This window comes from Eptesicus fuscus, unplaced genomic scaffold (genome assembly GCF_027574615.1).
Source record: "Eptesicus fuscus isolate TK198812 unplaced genomic scaffold, DD_ASM_mEF_20220401 scaffold_52, whole genome shotgun sequence".
Taxonomy (NCBI): domain Eukaryota; kingdom Metazoa; phylum Chordata; class Mammalia; order Chiroptera; family Vespertilionidae; genus Eptesicus; species Eptesicus fuscus.
In genome coordinates, this window is record NW_026557626.1 from 534,901 (window position 1) to 551,539 (window position 16,639).

At 44.4% G+C, this 16,639-nt stretch overlaps 1 protein-coding gene across 1 annotated transcript; it reads right to left on the minus strand.

Moving 5' to 3' along the window:
• Positions 1 to 1,194: 1,194 nt before the first annotated feature.
• Positions 1,195 to 16,533, minus strand: LOC114229551 (tigger transposable element-derived protein 1-like). The gene is made up of 4 exons (XM_054713456.1): positions 15,160 to 16,533; positions 13,831 to 13,954; positions 11,922 to 12,563; positions 1,195 to 1,349 (listed from the first exon to the last, which is right to left on the minus strand). The coding sequence occupies exons 1-4, from the start codon at positions 16,531 to 16,533 to the stop codon at positions 1,195 to 1,197; spliced, it is 2,295 nt and encodes a 764-aa protein (XP_054569431.1).
• Between the last annotated feature and the right edge of the window lie 106 nt (positions 16,534 to 16,639).

A 16,639-nucleotide genomic window follows, 5' to 3' on the forward strand; every position in this document is an offset into this window, starting at 1 on the left:
AGTCTCATCTTGTTTGAATTACTCTTTGGTCTCCAATTAATCTCAGGTCCACTCACCTTTTAAAGGCTTTGGCCAATGCTAAACGATTATCTCTCCCCCACACTCTACAAGACAACTTCTGTCCCTACGCTGTGTTGTGACACCCCCTTCTCACAAACTGTGGCCCCAGGAAGAAAGCCATTCCTCAGGCTCACACTGTCCCTTCTGACTACTACTACCATTAACAATGTGACCGTGATCCCCTGTATTAAAGTGATACACTGTCCTAGATGATGTGTCTCATTTTATTGAGCACAGACCCATGTACTGGTGTGAGGTCACATGCCTGGGTTGTGGGCTGGATCCAGAGTAGAGATTGTGCAGGTGGCAACCAATCCCTATTTTTCTCATCCCTGTTGCTCTGTCTCTCTCACATCCCCCACCCCATCCTTTCTACATCTAAAATCAATAAAAATATAGATGTACTTAAAAAAACATACCTGCAGGTTCCTGATTCAGCTCCCTCTTTACTCCAAGCCTTTGCACATTCTGGAACCTGTGTCTGGAGGACCACACACTCACTACACTGGTCACCAAAAACAAGGCCCACTCCATGAAGCCTCCTCCTGGCCTTTGGAGTCTGGGCTCAGTGTCTGTTCAAATTCCCCAGGTCCCCGGGATACAAGAGCAGCTGACAGGCCCAGGACTCTACTATCTCAGAGGCCACAAGGGGGTGAGGCCCTGAAATAAGCTCCACAAACCCGTACACCTGATCGATTCTGCATTTGCAGGAATTTGTGGAAAGATAATGGTCTGTTGGGAGCCTGGCAACCACCAGGCTCTCTGGGCTCAGGCTGCCCAGGACCCTTGCCCAGCCCGGAGGCCAGGTGCCCTCCAGATGCCTGTGTGATCTCCGGGCTCAGCCCTCAGTGCTCACTCCTGCCAGTTCCCTTGTCATTTACAGGACTTCCCCTTCCTGTCCACAATGCTGTCCTGTCTTCTAGTCTGTTCTTCCTCTGAGCAATGTCAGGAAAAGTTAGAATCCTGCCTCAGAAAATGTCCCTCTTTTTTTTTCACAACCATCTATGGTCCCAGCGTTCTGAGAATGAAAGTAAAACTCCTCACGCAAATCCACACCTCACCTCTTTGTTACCTTTAGATCCCAAACAGGCCCGGGTTCCCGAATCCTCCCAGCTCAGTGTCACCATCACGTCCTCACAAGGTGGCACTGCAGCCTTCCACCCTCTTCCCCATCACCCACGTGTCACCCACCAGGGACTCACCATTCTGGACGCTGGGACCTGGGCGGCGGGACCTGAGCGGCGCCGGCCCCCAGGCCGGAGGGTTCAGGGGGTCAGGCTGCGGGAACGCTGTGAGCGGAGAGGCGTCCGGGAGGCAGGGGGACCCCGATCTCGGTCTGTTGGGGCTGCAGGGGCCTCAGACACACCCTGCACCGCAGGGAGCGGCCTCCCAGGCCTCCTCCTACTCACGTCCAGCGCCCTGAAGCCTGTGACTCTGTGAACAACAGACCTAAAACTTTAAAATGGCCACCGCGAGGAGGAAGGCGGAAGTCCCGCCCTAACCGGATGCGAAGACAACAAAATGTCCTTTGGCTCCGCCCACTCTGGTGCAGTGCTTTCTGGGTAATGTAGTTTTCTCAACAGCCGAGCAGGGATAGAAACCCAGCCATGGAGTTAGGTGAATAAAAGTGTTGTGGCAGAGAGAGTGATGGCTGGGGATGGACAAGATGCGTCCACAGGCTTGGCTAACTGCAAAAGACGGACAGATCTCCTAGGGCAGTGGTTCCCAACCTTCCTAATGCCGCGACCCTTGAATACAGCTCCTCATGTTGTGGTGGCCCCCAACCATGAAATTATTTTCGTTGCTACTTCCTAACTGTCATTTTGCTACTGTTAATGAATCGTAATGTAAATATCTGTGTTGTCCGATGGTCTTAGGCTCAACCTGTAGGTTGAGAACCGCCAGCAGGGTCGCCTAAGACCATCGGAAAACAGGACCGTGCCCAGACATAACCAGCCTAGAACAGCTCTGCCTCAGGGTCGCCTAAGGTGTGTGAGGTCTTGGCTTCATGCAGGAAAGATTTCACACCATGAGTTCAAAAGCTTTTGGGGGTAAGCTTGTTAAAGCTGGGGGTGATGAAAGAAAGTAGATTTCTTAGCTGCTGAACTATCTGCCTCGTGTTTAAATCATTGATTCATTTTTAAAATTGGCAACAATCAAAGAGATAAAGACAGTGTAAATCAATGCATCAAGAAATGCTCACCATAAAAATGTCTTAGGGGAATGGGTTTAAAACAAAACAAGTTAACACTATACTGATTTTCAGGCCTGCAATTTAAAAATATTAAGTATTGCGTGAGCTCACAGGTATAAAGAAAAACTAGAATTTTCATCATTGTGGGTGTCTGGAAAGGCAAAGGGAATAACCATTTTAGTCAAAGTTCTGCATGTCTTAAAAAGTAAAACCCTCACCTACACTACTAAAGTTAGTAAGTAAAACATACATTTACATAAAGAACTGAACCCGCCCTGACCGGTGTGGCTCAGTGGATAGAGCGTCGGCCTGTGGACTCAAGGGTCCCGGGTTCGATTCCGGTCAAGGGCACGTACCTTGGTTGCGGGCACATCCCCAGTAGGGGGTGTGCAGGAGGCAGCTGATCGATGTTTCTCTCTCATCGCTGTTTCTGACTCTCTATCCCTCTCCCTTCCTCTCTGTAAAAAGTCAATAAAATACATATTTAAAAAAAAAAAAAAGAACTGAACCCAATATTCCCTGAAAATTTATTTCTAATACCCCAAACCTGGAAATAACAAAAACCATAGGCAGGTCAATAGACAAAGTGGTTATTGAGAGAACACAGTTCTACTCAGCAATAAAAAATAAAAACCTTTCATATAAGAATGAGTGTTCAATCACAAAATAACTGTGTAGCATGAAAGAGTTCAATATTTGTTAAGGTTTACACATATTATAGTGTTTATAATATTATGAAAAATATAAACTAATCTTTTCACAAAAGGAAAATGAGTGACTGTATTTAGAGCTGGGAAGGCAGAAAGAGAGATTACAAAAGGGCAGGAGGTAAATTTAGGGTGTACTAAAGTAGGTTTAGAGTTGTAGGTATGAAAATTAATACAATAGTTAGTAAATAATAACACAAGAATAATCTCTTCCCTGGCCATTGCACTGCAGTTGGTTGGGCAGCATCGCTTGCCCTGAAAGCTCACTGGTTCCAGTCCTGGTCAGGCACACGCCTACCTGGATGCTTTAATCTCTTAAAGGAAACATTAAGAATTAAGATGCTGCCCTGCTCAGGGGGCTCAGTGTCTTGGAGCATCCTCCCGTAAAGCACACCCCCAAAAATTGATGGCTTGTTTGATTCATGCTAAGGGAACTTAACTAACTAGTTTGTAAATTAAATTCTTGTTCACAAAGACAAGGAGGAGGCAATTGATCCATGTTTCCTTTTTTATCGATGCTTCCTCTTTTTTCTTTTCTCTCTCTCTCTCTCTCTCTCTCTCTCTCTCTCTCTCTCTCTATCCCTTAAATTAATAAACAATTTCCTGGGACAGAATTTTAAAAAAATAAGCTGTTTATGTTTTAAGTACGTATGGTTAAATCTAAACCTCTATCTCTAGAACAGTTGTCAGAATCATCTGAACTCAGTGGAAGTCTGTCTCCTTTCATGTAAGAGGCTAAAAGAATAAATATCACGGATTTCTGAAAAGAAAAGAAAAACAAACAAACAAAAAAAAAACACACACACACAACACACACTATTAGTGTCATAGTCATGATTCCCACCTTGTTTTTATTTAAGCCCTTAAATCTGATGGTTTCTGATTAAAGCCATCTCTTTATGTTTTTAACCGGTTAGTCTTTGAATGATAAAAATTAACTTTCCCACGGGAGAAGCTGTTACTGAGGGATTCCAACATAACTTTAGACACAGGAGTGAGCAGAGCCCATGGTGAACTAGAAACTGTGCTTTCCCCAGTGAGACCCATGTTTTAATGTCTATAAATATTGCCAGTGACACAGGAGGCAGGAGGTCGCCAACTTGCAGTCTGTCTTAAAGCAGAGAATCCTCCGGGGATTACATGGAGGCTGGTGCTGGGATTGGAAAGATGATTTCCTGAGACAGATGTATTATAAGTGCCTCAGGCTCCTCAGGATCTCACATAGTATTCCATCTATTGCATATCCTGCCCATTACTGTGTCCTCCAGCCAGTTTTGTGAAATTCTGTGGAAGCTGACCATCATCACTGTCTCCTTGTACATTTCTGTGTTTGTCCTTTTCCTCTGGAGAGCTATCCTTGTGGTGAGTAAACTAAAGCACCTTCCAGATGCACTTTTACTCCTAAATAAGCAAACGTGTTTAAGCCCGTGGATTCTTCATGTGCATTCAGGGCTGTGAATTTCCCGCTGGCAATGATTTTTCTGAAAGGGCTGCCCATCAGCCCTTCTGAAGGCAGCCTGGGCTGGAGGGAAACTGTGAGGCCTCCTGAGGAGAAGGTAAAGGCCTGCCACAGCGCCCACATACCAGCCAGGACCCCCTGTTCTAATTTCAGTTGTGCAAAGCAGCCACAGTGACCTCCCTCCATCTCCCAAATGGGGGGTAGGCATGCTCCCAGCAGGCCTTCCAACTGGACTCTGCCACCCCTTGCTGGATGTTCTCATGGAGGCCCCCACTGACCACCACTGGCTTCACCTTTGGGCATCATTTTCTGGGGGCTCTGATCAGGGCCGGCGGAACTTGGTTTCAGGCATGTATGAAAACATCAAAAGGGTATGCTGTGTTTTTAAATGTTCATGTTATATCAATTCTACTTGAATCAAACTTTAAGAAAGGTTTAAACTTGATGCATCCCAGTAATTTTACTGTTTTATTATGAAAGTTCTTGAGCATATTTGGTGCTGCTGTATCGGCATGTTGGAAATAAAATGTAATGATGTGTTACTGAAATATCTTATCATGTACGTGTTCAGTGCCATCATTTTGCCAGTTTGGACCTCATGACGATGAGAGTATTTACACCAGGGATATTAACAAAGATGACAAGTGTAGACTCACTGAATGCATTATTGAATGCTCAGACTTATTAAATTTTGTGGAGAATGTTAACAATGCAGATTAAATCTTTAAGTGTATGGTACAAGTGCATTTAAATTCTACATGGGTTAAAACTTGAGAAAAGAATTTCTGTTCCAATATTTAAAACTCTGGTTCCATATAGCAAAGAAGTCATTGCAGTCACTGAGAAATGAGTGAACTTCAAACATGTCTTACATTGCACACCGTTCTGCTATTGGTTAAATTAATAAATTTATTTCATTTTCAAAAATTCTTTATTGTTGAAAGCATCACATATCTTCCTTTTTTCCTCTCCAGCCCACCCCCACCCGCCAGCCCAGGCCTTCACTCCCCTATTGTCTGTGTTCAATGGTTGTGCTTATATGCATACAAGTTCATTGGTTGACCTCCTACCTCTCCAACCCACCAGCCACCCTCTCCTACCTTCACTATGAGGTTTGAAGATCTGTTTGATGCTTCTATGTCACCTGATCTATTTTTATTCATCAGTTTATGTTGTTCATTACATTCCACACATGAGTGAGATCATGTGATACTTATCTGTCTCTGACTGGCTTATTTTTTCCTAGCATAATGCTCTCAAGGTAATATATTCATTTAAAAAATTGGTAAAAAGATTCTGAGCAGACATTTTAACAAATGTGATAAAGGTAGTGTAAATAAATGTATGAAAAATTTCTCACCATAAAAAGATCTTAAGTAAATAGAATTAAAAAGAAAGGGAGTTGCTGAGGCCGGTTTGGCTCAGTGGATAGAGCGTCGGCCTGCGGACTGAAAGGTCCCAGGTTCGATTCCGGTCAAGGGCATGTACATTGGTTGCGGGCACATCCCTGGTGGGGGTTGTGCAGGAGGCAGCTAATCAATGTCTCTCTCTCATCGATGTTTCTGACTCTCTATCCCTCTCTCTTCCTCTCTGTAAAAAAATCAATAAAAGAAAAAGAAAGAAAGGGAGTTAATATTATACTCATTTATGGTGTTAGTATTTACAAAGATTAATCATTGGATGTGCTGGCAAGGTTGCAGAAAAAGTGGGATTTTTATTACTGTGGGTTGGTGGGAGCGCAAAGAGAATGACCATTTTAGATCACAGTTCCACATGTCTTACAATGTCACACATTCACCTACACAACAACATTGTGATCAGTAAAACATATATCTATATAGAGAAGTGAACGCAAATATTCCCAGCAGATTTATTTAAAATATCCGAACCCTGCAAATGACCAAAATCATAAACAGATCAATAGTTAAAGTGGTAATTCACAGATCACAATACTACTCAGCAATAAAAATTAACTATTCACCTAAGCGTTTGTGTTGAATCTCAAAATACCTGTGCAGCATGGAGGAAACCAATATTTGTTAAAGAGCACACACATTCTAGTGCCTATAAAATTTTAAAAAATATGAACTAATGTGTTGTAATGGACGGAAAATCAATGCCTGCAAGGAGGACTGGGGAAGGGAGCAGGGAAAGAGAGAGAGAGAGAGAGAGAGAGAGAGAGAGAGAGAGAGAGAGAGAGAGAGAGGGAGAGGGAGAGAGAGAGAGAGAGAGAGAGAGAGAGAGAGAGAGAGAGAGAGATTATGAAAGGGCAGGAGGTAAATACAGGGTGTGCCAAAAGAAGGTTTAGAGTTGATGGTATGGAAATTAACATAATAGTTAACAAATAATAATACAAAAATTTACTCTGCCCTGGACAGTGTCACTTAGTCGGTTGGGCATCATCATCTCCCACATGTAAAGGTCACTAGAACAGGTCAGGGCACATGCCCTTCTCACACCCCCGTAGGGGAGAGTAGGAGGCACCAGATTAATACATTTCTCTAATATAGATGTTTCTTTCTCTCCCTCTCCTTCCATTGTAGCTAAAAAGAATCTATAAAAGTAATGTTTAAAATGCTTTTTAAAAAGTATAAACTCTATGTTTTGGGTGCTCAAAATTGTAAATTTATTTCTGCTCCACTGTGTCTATTGGAGACAGATAAGTGTTTCATGTGTGATGGTTTCACAGATTTATTTATTTATTTATTTTTAATGAATCTTTATTGTTCAGATTACAATTGTTTCTCCTTTTTCCCCACATATCTCCCCACCACCCAGTTCCTACCCCCCCTCTGCCCTTACCTCCCCCCCCCTGCTGTCCTTATCCATAGGTGTATGATTTTTGTCCAGTCTCTTCCCATACTCCCCACACAGACACCCCTTTCCCCCTGAGAATTATCAATCCACACCCATTCTATGCCTGATTCTATTAAGTTCACCAGTTTATTCTGTTCCTCAGATTTTTAATTCACTTGACTTTTAGATTCACTTGTTGATAGATATGTATTTGTTGTTCATAATTTTTATCTTTCTTCTTCTTTTTCCTCTTTTTAAAGAATACCTTTCAGCATTTCATATAATGCTGGTTTGGTGGTGATGAACTCCTTTAGCTTTTTCTTATCTGTGAAGCTCTTTATCTGCCCTTCAATTCTGAATGATAACTTTACTGGGTAGAGTAGTCTTGGTTGTAGGTTCCTGCTATTCATCACTTTGAATATTTCTTGCCACTCCCGTCTTGCCTGCATGGTTTCTGTTGAGAAATTAGCTGATAATCGTATGGGAGCTCCCTTGTAGGTAACTAACTGTTTTTCTCTTGCTGCTTGTAACAGTCTCTCTTTGTCTTTTGCTCTTGGCATTTTAATTATGATGTGCGGCGGAGCCCAAGGCCCGGAAAGCCGCCCGGGGCTTTCTGGGCCTTGGGCGCCAGCCGGGTGCCTGTTCCGATCGCAGGAGCGAGCCGACCAGGGGGGTCAGCTCGCTCCTGCGATCGGGTCGCAGGGATGCTGGGTGCAGCCGAGCCCAAGGCCACCACCCAGGGCCAAGCCGGGACCCTGAAAGAAGGCAGAAGGCGGTGGGCACAGCCAAGGCCTGGGTCCCCGGTACCGTCAGAAAACTGGTGCAGGCAGCCAGGTGAATGAAGGTCTATTGCACAAATCTTCGTGCAAACGGGCTACTAGTCTATTTATATGAAAGGCTAAGCAACCGCCCAACTTCCTGACAGGGAGCTGTGACCTGCAATGACCACCAGGGGGCAGACGCTCAACACAGGATCTGCTGAGTGAGTTGTGGTTACCTGACAGCAGTGGTTCACAGGTAAGGCACCCCAGAAACAGAGAGGAGGGAGCGTGATTCTGGGTTGTGTCAACCAAGAACTGCCCTCTTAAAATCCAGGACACCTCGGGGGATGTCGGAGAGCATGTTTCAGCCCAATCTCCACAGGTCAGGCCCTCGTTTTGAAAGGGAGAAGGAGAGAAACAGCAATCATCTACCCCCAGCAAGACGACTCCAGAGGATTCAGGAAGGCATGTGCCCTGCCCTGGAATCAAACCAGGGGCTGAGGGACCCCACCCATTACATAGATGCCCTTCAAGCCTTAGCACCGCCGGCCAAGGAGGGACTGTGAGAGGTTGGCACTAGGGAGTGTGGGGCCAATCTCACCAAGTCCCGCCCCAACACACACTTTCGGATTAATTTAATTTCAACGTTCACGCATCCATGTACCTGGTCACCAGTAAAATATAATGATGTACTACTGAAATATCTTATGGCCATGTGCAATGCCATCATTTTGACAGTTTGAATGTGGTGAAATTGTCAACTACTGCTAACCTAGATTTCATTAATGTATTATTAAATGCTTGGACTTAAAGAACACTGGTGGAGGATGTTAACAATGCAGATTAAACTTTTAAGTGTATGGTACAAGTGGGCTATAAATAGTACATAGGGTAAAAATTGAGAAAAAGTATATTGTTTTTAGAATTCAAAAGCAATAATTCCATATGGCAAAGAAGCCACTAGAGTCATTGAGGAATGAGTGAAATTAAAACATATTTCTTAGAGACTGCACTATCCTCCTACTGGTTAGGATAATAAATTAACTTTAAAGTAGACAAAAAATCCTGAGAAGACATTTTAACAAAGGAGATAAAGACAATGTAAAGAAATGCATGAGAAATGATCACCATCGAACATTTTTACAGAAATGGAATGAAAACAAAAGCAAGTTAACAATACTCGCTGATAGGGCTAGTATTTAAAAAGATTAACATTCACATGTGCTGGCAGGGTTGCAGAAAAATGGAATGTTCATGACTGTGGGTGGGTCGGGAGGCAAAGTGATTGACCATTTTAGATCACAGTTCCCCATATGTTAAAATATAACACATTCACGGACACTGGAACAGTTTGGTAAGTAACACATACACCTGTAGAAAGAACTCAACACAATATTCCCAATTGTTTTACTTATAAAACCCCAAACATAGAAATAACTGAAACCATAGGCAGCTCAATAGTTAAAGTGGTTACCCATAGAGTACAATATTTCCTGGAAATAAATATTTACATAAACATTAGTGTTGAATCTCAAAATATCTGTGTAGGATGAACGAAGCCAGTGTTTCTTAAAGAGAATACACCTTTTAGTACTAATAAAATTAAGAAAAATATGAACGACTCTATTGTACAGGAAGGTAAATCAATGTCTGCATGGAGGGCTGGGAGGCAGAAAGATTACAAAAGGACTGGAAGTAAATACAGTGTGTGGCAAAGTAGATTTAAAGTTGCTGCTACTGAAAATAATACAATAGTTAATAAAGAAGAACACAAAATATAAACTCTCCATGGCCACTGTGCCTCATTTTCTTGGGCGTGATCACATCAACGGAAAGCCACTGGTTTGATGCCATGTCAGGGCACATGCCCAGGTTGTGGGCTTGATCCCCAGAGTTGGGGATGCAGGAGGCAGCTGATCAATGATTCTCTCTCATTGATCTCTCTCTCTCTCTGAAATCATAAAAGTATGTCATAGAAAAAACAACAACAAAAAAACTATTGCCATCAAATTCAATAGGAATGCTGACCACGTACAAAAGGCATCCTGGGACAGATGGCAGGGTTATCCTTCCTCTACCTTTGACTTCTTGCCTGTTGAGCAACTACATTATGTGAACACCTAGAGTGGCCAGGGAATACACAACACCATTAGATTATTCAGCCAATGATGTCAGCTACATGAAACAGTTTTGGAGGTCCTGAGAATGTCTGCACATAAAGGCCACACAAGCCACAGGCTCCAGAACATCTGTGGCCTTATGTTCAGAAGAGGCACTTATCACCGAATTTCCTGGAGCCTTCCCCACTCACTATTGAACCAGTGTTTCAGTCCTAATTGTGCTTCCACCTCAGAGACTTACAACAAATGACACCAGCCTATGAAATGTCATACTTCCTGGCACATGTCTCCTTGGCAGGACATGGAGAGCAGGTTCCCTAAACATTGCTGAGGCTTATGTAGTACATACTGTGAACAGAGAACATGGTTCATATTGGTCACAGAAGCAGAGCAAAGGTCTCATCTACAGACTGACCTTTGCCCTCACCAATAATCGAGGCACTAGGCTGAAAATTAAATGCACAAAGTCACGTGGTCTTTCTTTTCAGGCCATGGGCCACAGTAAATAATAAGCCAATATTGGACAAAAAGTGATTTCTGACAGTATGTTGTCCCTTTCAAACCACATACACTTTTGGATAAACACAATATCTATTCATCTCTACATGCTGAAAGATCACATTTGTGTTTGGAAATCACCTGTGGCAGTGAATAAAACCAAAATGAAAGGTACAAATGTAAAAATACCTTTAAAAAGATTCCAAACTAGAGCACAGGAGAACAAGGGGTTTGCAGGTTGAATAAGAATCCCCCCCAATTTATCAAAGCATAATATGAGTACCACTATGTCCCTGAAAGAAGGGGCACTTCTTAGCTGAGAAGGGGTGCTCTGGATGAATCCTGGGTCAGGTCCATTTTCTAGTCACAGGGAAATGAATGAAGATACTGCCAAGAGCGTGGAGGAACCATAATGACTTCCAGCAGAAGTGATAACACAGAATACATTCCCCTGAGCACCCAGGGGTGGTGACCGATACACACTTCTCAGGTGAGTCAGGTGTTAGAGGTGAAATCTCTTCAGCGACAAAGAGACAGTGACATCATTTGGGTGGTAGGTCTGGGCATGTTAGCAAGTACAATGCAGGTCCTTCAAGTCTCACTTGTACCTCAAATTTATGAGGAATCTAACAGAGTGTATGTTTCCATAAAAGGGATTTACATTCATGGAAAGGGTCTCATAGAGCCCCTTAGCGTTCTTATAATAAGTGAGAAAAATAAACCATTCCCTGCACATTTATAACTTTTCTCCAGTGTGAACTCTGCGGTGTTTAGTGAGGTTAGACCTTCGACTGAAATGCTTCCCACATTCACTACACTCATACGGCTTTTCTCCAGTGTGAACTCTGTGGTGTTTAGTGAGGGCACCCCTATCACTGAAATGCTTCCCACATTCACTACACCCATATGGCTTTTCTCCAGTGTGAACTCTGTGGTGTATAGTCAGGGCACCCCTGTCACTGAAATGCTTCCCACATTCATTGCACACAAATGGCTTTTCTCCAGTGTGAACTCTGTGGTGTACAATGAGGTTAGCCCTTTGACTAAAATGCTTCCCACATTCACTACACTCATATGGCTTTTCTCCACTGTGAACTCTGTGGTGTTTAGTGAGATGACATCTTTGACTGAAGGACTTCCCACAGTCACTACACACATATGGCTTTTCTCCAGTGTGAACTCTGTGGTGTCTAGTGAAGTCAGACCTTTTACTGAAGGACCTCCCACAGTCACTGCACTTATACCGCTTTTCTCTAATGTGAACTCTGTTGTGTTTAATGAGATCATTGCTTTCTCTGGAGACCTTCCCACAATCAGTACACTCACAGGGCTTTTCTACAGTGTGAACTCTCCCATGTTCAAGGTGGTTAAGGATTTGTCTGAACACTTTTCCACATTTATTAGACTCATTAATCATATCTCTAGAGCTGAGACCTTTCTGATAAGCAACTTTTTGTTTCTGGCTGCCAGCTCTTTCACATTGAACCCACTTGTGATGTGTTTTTCCACTGAGACATTCCTGTGAACTCTCATTGTTACTGTGTGGTTCCTCAGTGTTCAGAGTGGCCTGGTGTTGGGGAAGCCCTGAGGTGACTGGGGAGTCCACCCCAACCTCAGTACTAGCTTCAGGCACCCCAGAGAAGTAGAACCAGCAAGTTGTCACAAGCGAAGCTCTCTCCATATCTTCTTTCCAGGCCTTCTCTCCACTGGCATCCTTCTGGTGCTGGTGAGGGTTTGTACTGAAACACAAGTCTCTCACACATGTATCACTTAAGAACACATTCTTCTCAAAGTATGCCACTTGTAACTCAGTCAGGTGCAAAATATCTTTTAACACTGAGAAGCACGGCTTACACAGATGGGTCCTCTGGGTGGCTGCGGCTATCTTGGAAGCCCTGACCTGAGAGTCTCCTACAGACACACTGTGCTCAGAATAGGCCTCCGCATCATCCATTTTATGCCAAGGACCTGAAAACAGGAATGATGAGGAAATGAATGTTGACTGTGGGGACAGAGGGAAGTCCCATTATAAAACTGTGTTGCACATAATACATTGGTCTCATGCAACTGGCTGAAATAAAAGATATGAAATATGAACTAATAAGAGGCAACTGTGAAGTTCTTGACCACTGAAGATCACAAAACAAGAGAGACTTCAACAGAAATAGAGCAAAACATGCCAAGCACCACATGAAAGAGAAGCGGACTGTGCAGCTCATTCTGCTGCAAACAGCATTCAGTAGATCTTCTCTGCTGGTGACATGGGCAAGCTATGCAGAAGGCTGGTTACATCTGATTCCAAATACAATTCAATAAACAAGTAGCTGGTGTTTCAGAGGTATTTAAGCATGAATGTGCTACTTATAACACTTACATAGGTCCATGTTGTAGTATACTGCAGAAAGAGATGTACAGAGGAATAAGTGATGTAAAAAGGACAGAAAGGCCAAGGTAGACAATGCTAGGAAGCCACCGATGAAATGACAAGTCAGCAAAATGTCAAGTGTGTAAAAGGTATAAATGAGGTGTGGCCATTGGAACCTGCATCAAACACTATTGGACAGGAGTAGGTTCCTGGTATAATCTGAACACCATCCTTACGTCATACTCCCCCCCAGTTGCCACTTAGCTGGGCAAGTATCCTATATGACCATTCAGTACGTTCACCCTGGAGAAACCCAGGGTTCTTGCTGCACCTCCTTTTCTAGAAGTATGTACAAATTAAATATTCTGAATATGAATGAAAAGACAAGAGAACTGAGTAGCCATCACTTGCCCATAGCATTCAGCTTGCAATAGTATCCAGGGAAGGTAATATTACAAACAATAATTGGAGGGTCTTACAAGAACAGCCCCTGGTTCATGTATATAAAGATAACTGACACAGGGTCTTTATTGACAGGAAAGGTGCAGAATTGGAAGCACTGGAACTGGATAGAGTCACCCTCCCTGGAGTGGAAGAGCAGGAGGGACCCATTAAGCGGTCTGTAAGAATGCTGACACCCTGACACTTCCTGCAGTTTCTGAGGCAAATGGTGTCAGGGAGGTTTATGGAGTCTATTGCTCAGGGCTCTCTGCACAGCTCAGCACTGGCAGCCACAGCCCATTTGACAAGACAGTGGGGGAAATGAGCTGAGCCCATGGTCCGGCTTTGAGAGAGAGAGAGAGTGCTAAGTCTGGAGAATAAATAAGGAGTGGGCATCACTTCAGGACACTAGGAGAGTTGTCGTCTTACCTATGAATGATACAAGTGCAAACACTTCCAGCATCACATCACAGTACAGATTTCTCTGAGCCTCATCAATGATCTCCCACTCCTCCTGAGAGAAGGCAATGGCCACGTCCTCAAAGTTCATATCCTGTCATAATGGGGACAGTACAGCCCATGATAAGATTCTCTCTTGAGATTCCAACTTTGCCATACTACCTACCCTGCACATGCATATGATCTCCAGCCATAGGAGGGAGAGGGAGCCAGCGATCGAAGCGAGAGGGAGCCAGCCATTGGAGAGAGAGGGAGCCAGCCATTGGAGGGAGAGGGAGTCAGAGATTGGAGCGAGAGGGAGCCAGTGATCAGAGTGAGAGGGAGCCAGTGATTGGAGGGAGCTGGAGGGCCCCATAGGCTTTAGGACTGGGCAGGGGCAGAGCCAGTGATTGGAGGGTGCTGGATGGCACCTGCCCAGGCCCAAGACTTTAGGTCCCAGCAGGGGCAGAGCCGGAGATCGGTGTGAACTGAGTTTCTAATCTACTTGATATATGTACCTTTTCTGATTGCTCATTGGCTAAGCTCCCTGTATGCCACTGGTAATATTCTTAGTAACTTGGGTAATAAGAATCCAAAAAGGGGATCTAGGGTTTTTCCACTACACTCCTGGAGAAAAAAATTGTCCGTTGCTTGAGGGCTAAAAAATGTCATATCCTGCCCTAGCTGGATTGGCTCAGTGAATAATGCATTGGCCTGCCGACAGCAGGGTCTGGGTTCAATTCTGATCAAGGGCATGTACCTAGGTTGCAGACTCCTCCCTGGCCAGGACCCAGGTCAGGACTCATGCAGGAGGCAACCAATCAAAGTTTTCCTTTCACTTTGATGTTTCTCTCTGTCTCTCCCTTTGTCTTCCACATTCTCTAAAAATCAATGGAAACATATCCTCAGGTGAGGATTAAAAAAAAAAGAAAGAAATGTCATATGCTATGAAACACACATCTTGAAAATGCCTAAAGAAAGTTGTCATTTTTTTCATGATGAAGGGACTGGAGTCCGTGTTGATGAAAACACCTTGGTGGTTGCGGTCGCAGTGGCTGGCGGTGGCTGCAGCAGCGGGGTGATGGGGCTGGTGCCTTCCCCTGATCAGCCCAGTTGCCTCCATATAGGGAGCGGACCTAAGCAGATGTAGGACATACCCTGAGCGCTTCCAGTATGTATGAGGGGGCAGGCTGGGCTGAGAGACATCCCATCCCGCCGCCCGTGCACGAATTTCGTTCACTGGGCCCCTAGTGGTAACTAAAAAATAAAAAGCATAAAGGACATACGTACATATAAGGGTAAATACTGGATTATACTTACCTTTTTGACTGTTGTTGGCTTGCACACTGGATGTTGCAAAGTGGGGAAAGACAGGCTTACACTAGGCTGCTGTGGGGAGGAGGTTTGAGAGGCAGAACCTGCAGAAGATGCATGTGATACTGGGTCAGGTGAGTCCGGAGAGGCAGAACGTGCAGAAGGTGCTGGAGATCCTGGGTCAGGTGAGTCCTGAGAAACAGAACCTGCAGAAGGTGCTGGAGATCCTGGGTCAGATGAGTCCGGAGAAGCAGAACTTGCAGAAGGTGCTGGAGATGCTGGGTCAGGTGAGTCTGGAGAAGCATATGAGGCAGAGGGTACATGATCTGTTGCAGGCCTCTCCACCTTCTTAAAATAATGTTCGAGGATAGTCTGGAGGGATACCTTCTTCCTGTCCTCCCAAATCTCCTTGTAACACCGCAGGCTATCCATGACCCCTCTGGCAGCCTTAGTGTACCTGTCACTGTTGGGGTCCTGAGCCTCAAACCTTGCCAAGCCATCCTCTATCATGGCAAAGGCCCTCGCTAATTCCGTGCTTGTAAATCTCCTGGGCTCTGGGGTTGGTGTGTCTTCATCTTCAATGAACTGATTTTTCAGTTGAGTGAGGTCCTCGGCAGACAGCTCCTCTCCATGAGATGCCAGCAGCTCTGTGACATCATCAGCCTCCACCTCCAAATCAAGCTGCTTACTCAACTCAACAACATTCTTGATGACAACCTCAACTGAATCCTCAAAGCCATGGAAATCGTTCACAAACTGGGGACACAATTTTTTCCAAACACCATTCAAGTTCGTCTGCTTAACTTCATCCCAAGAATCAGAAATGTTTTTTACAGCAGCAAGAACATTATAAGATTTCCAAAAGTCCTTGAGAGTCAACTCTTTATCCTTCTCCATTGCCCTAAAAGCCATAGCAAATGTCCTTCGGAGGTAGTAGGCCTTGAAAGAGGCAAGGACACCTTGGCCCATAGGCTGTAGAAGGGAGGTGGTGCTAGGTGGAAGGTAAGCCACCTTGATGTTTGGATGAATGTCATTCAAATCAGCAGGGTGACAAGGGGCACTGTCCAGCACTAGCAACACCTTAAAGGGCAGCCCCCTTGAAGCACAGTAGTCCTTGACTTCTGGCACAAAATGGTTGGTGAACCAGTCCTCAAATACGCTGAGTGTCACCCATGCCCTCTTGTTAGATTTCCAGATGACAGGTAGTTGACCCTTCCATATGCCCTTCATTGCCCTTGGATTCTCGGCCAGACACACCAAGGGCTTCAGCTTGAAGTCACCAGCAGCATTAGCCCCAAGTAGCAAACTCAATCTCTCCTTGCTGGCTTTATGGCCTGATGCTGTCTTCTCCTCCTTGCCAATGTACGTACGTGTAGGCATATGCTTCCAGAACAAGCCTGTCTCATGCACATGAAACACTTGTTTATCACAGTAACCCCCCTCCCTAATGATCTCAGCCAATGCACTAGGAAAATCACCTGCTGCT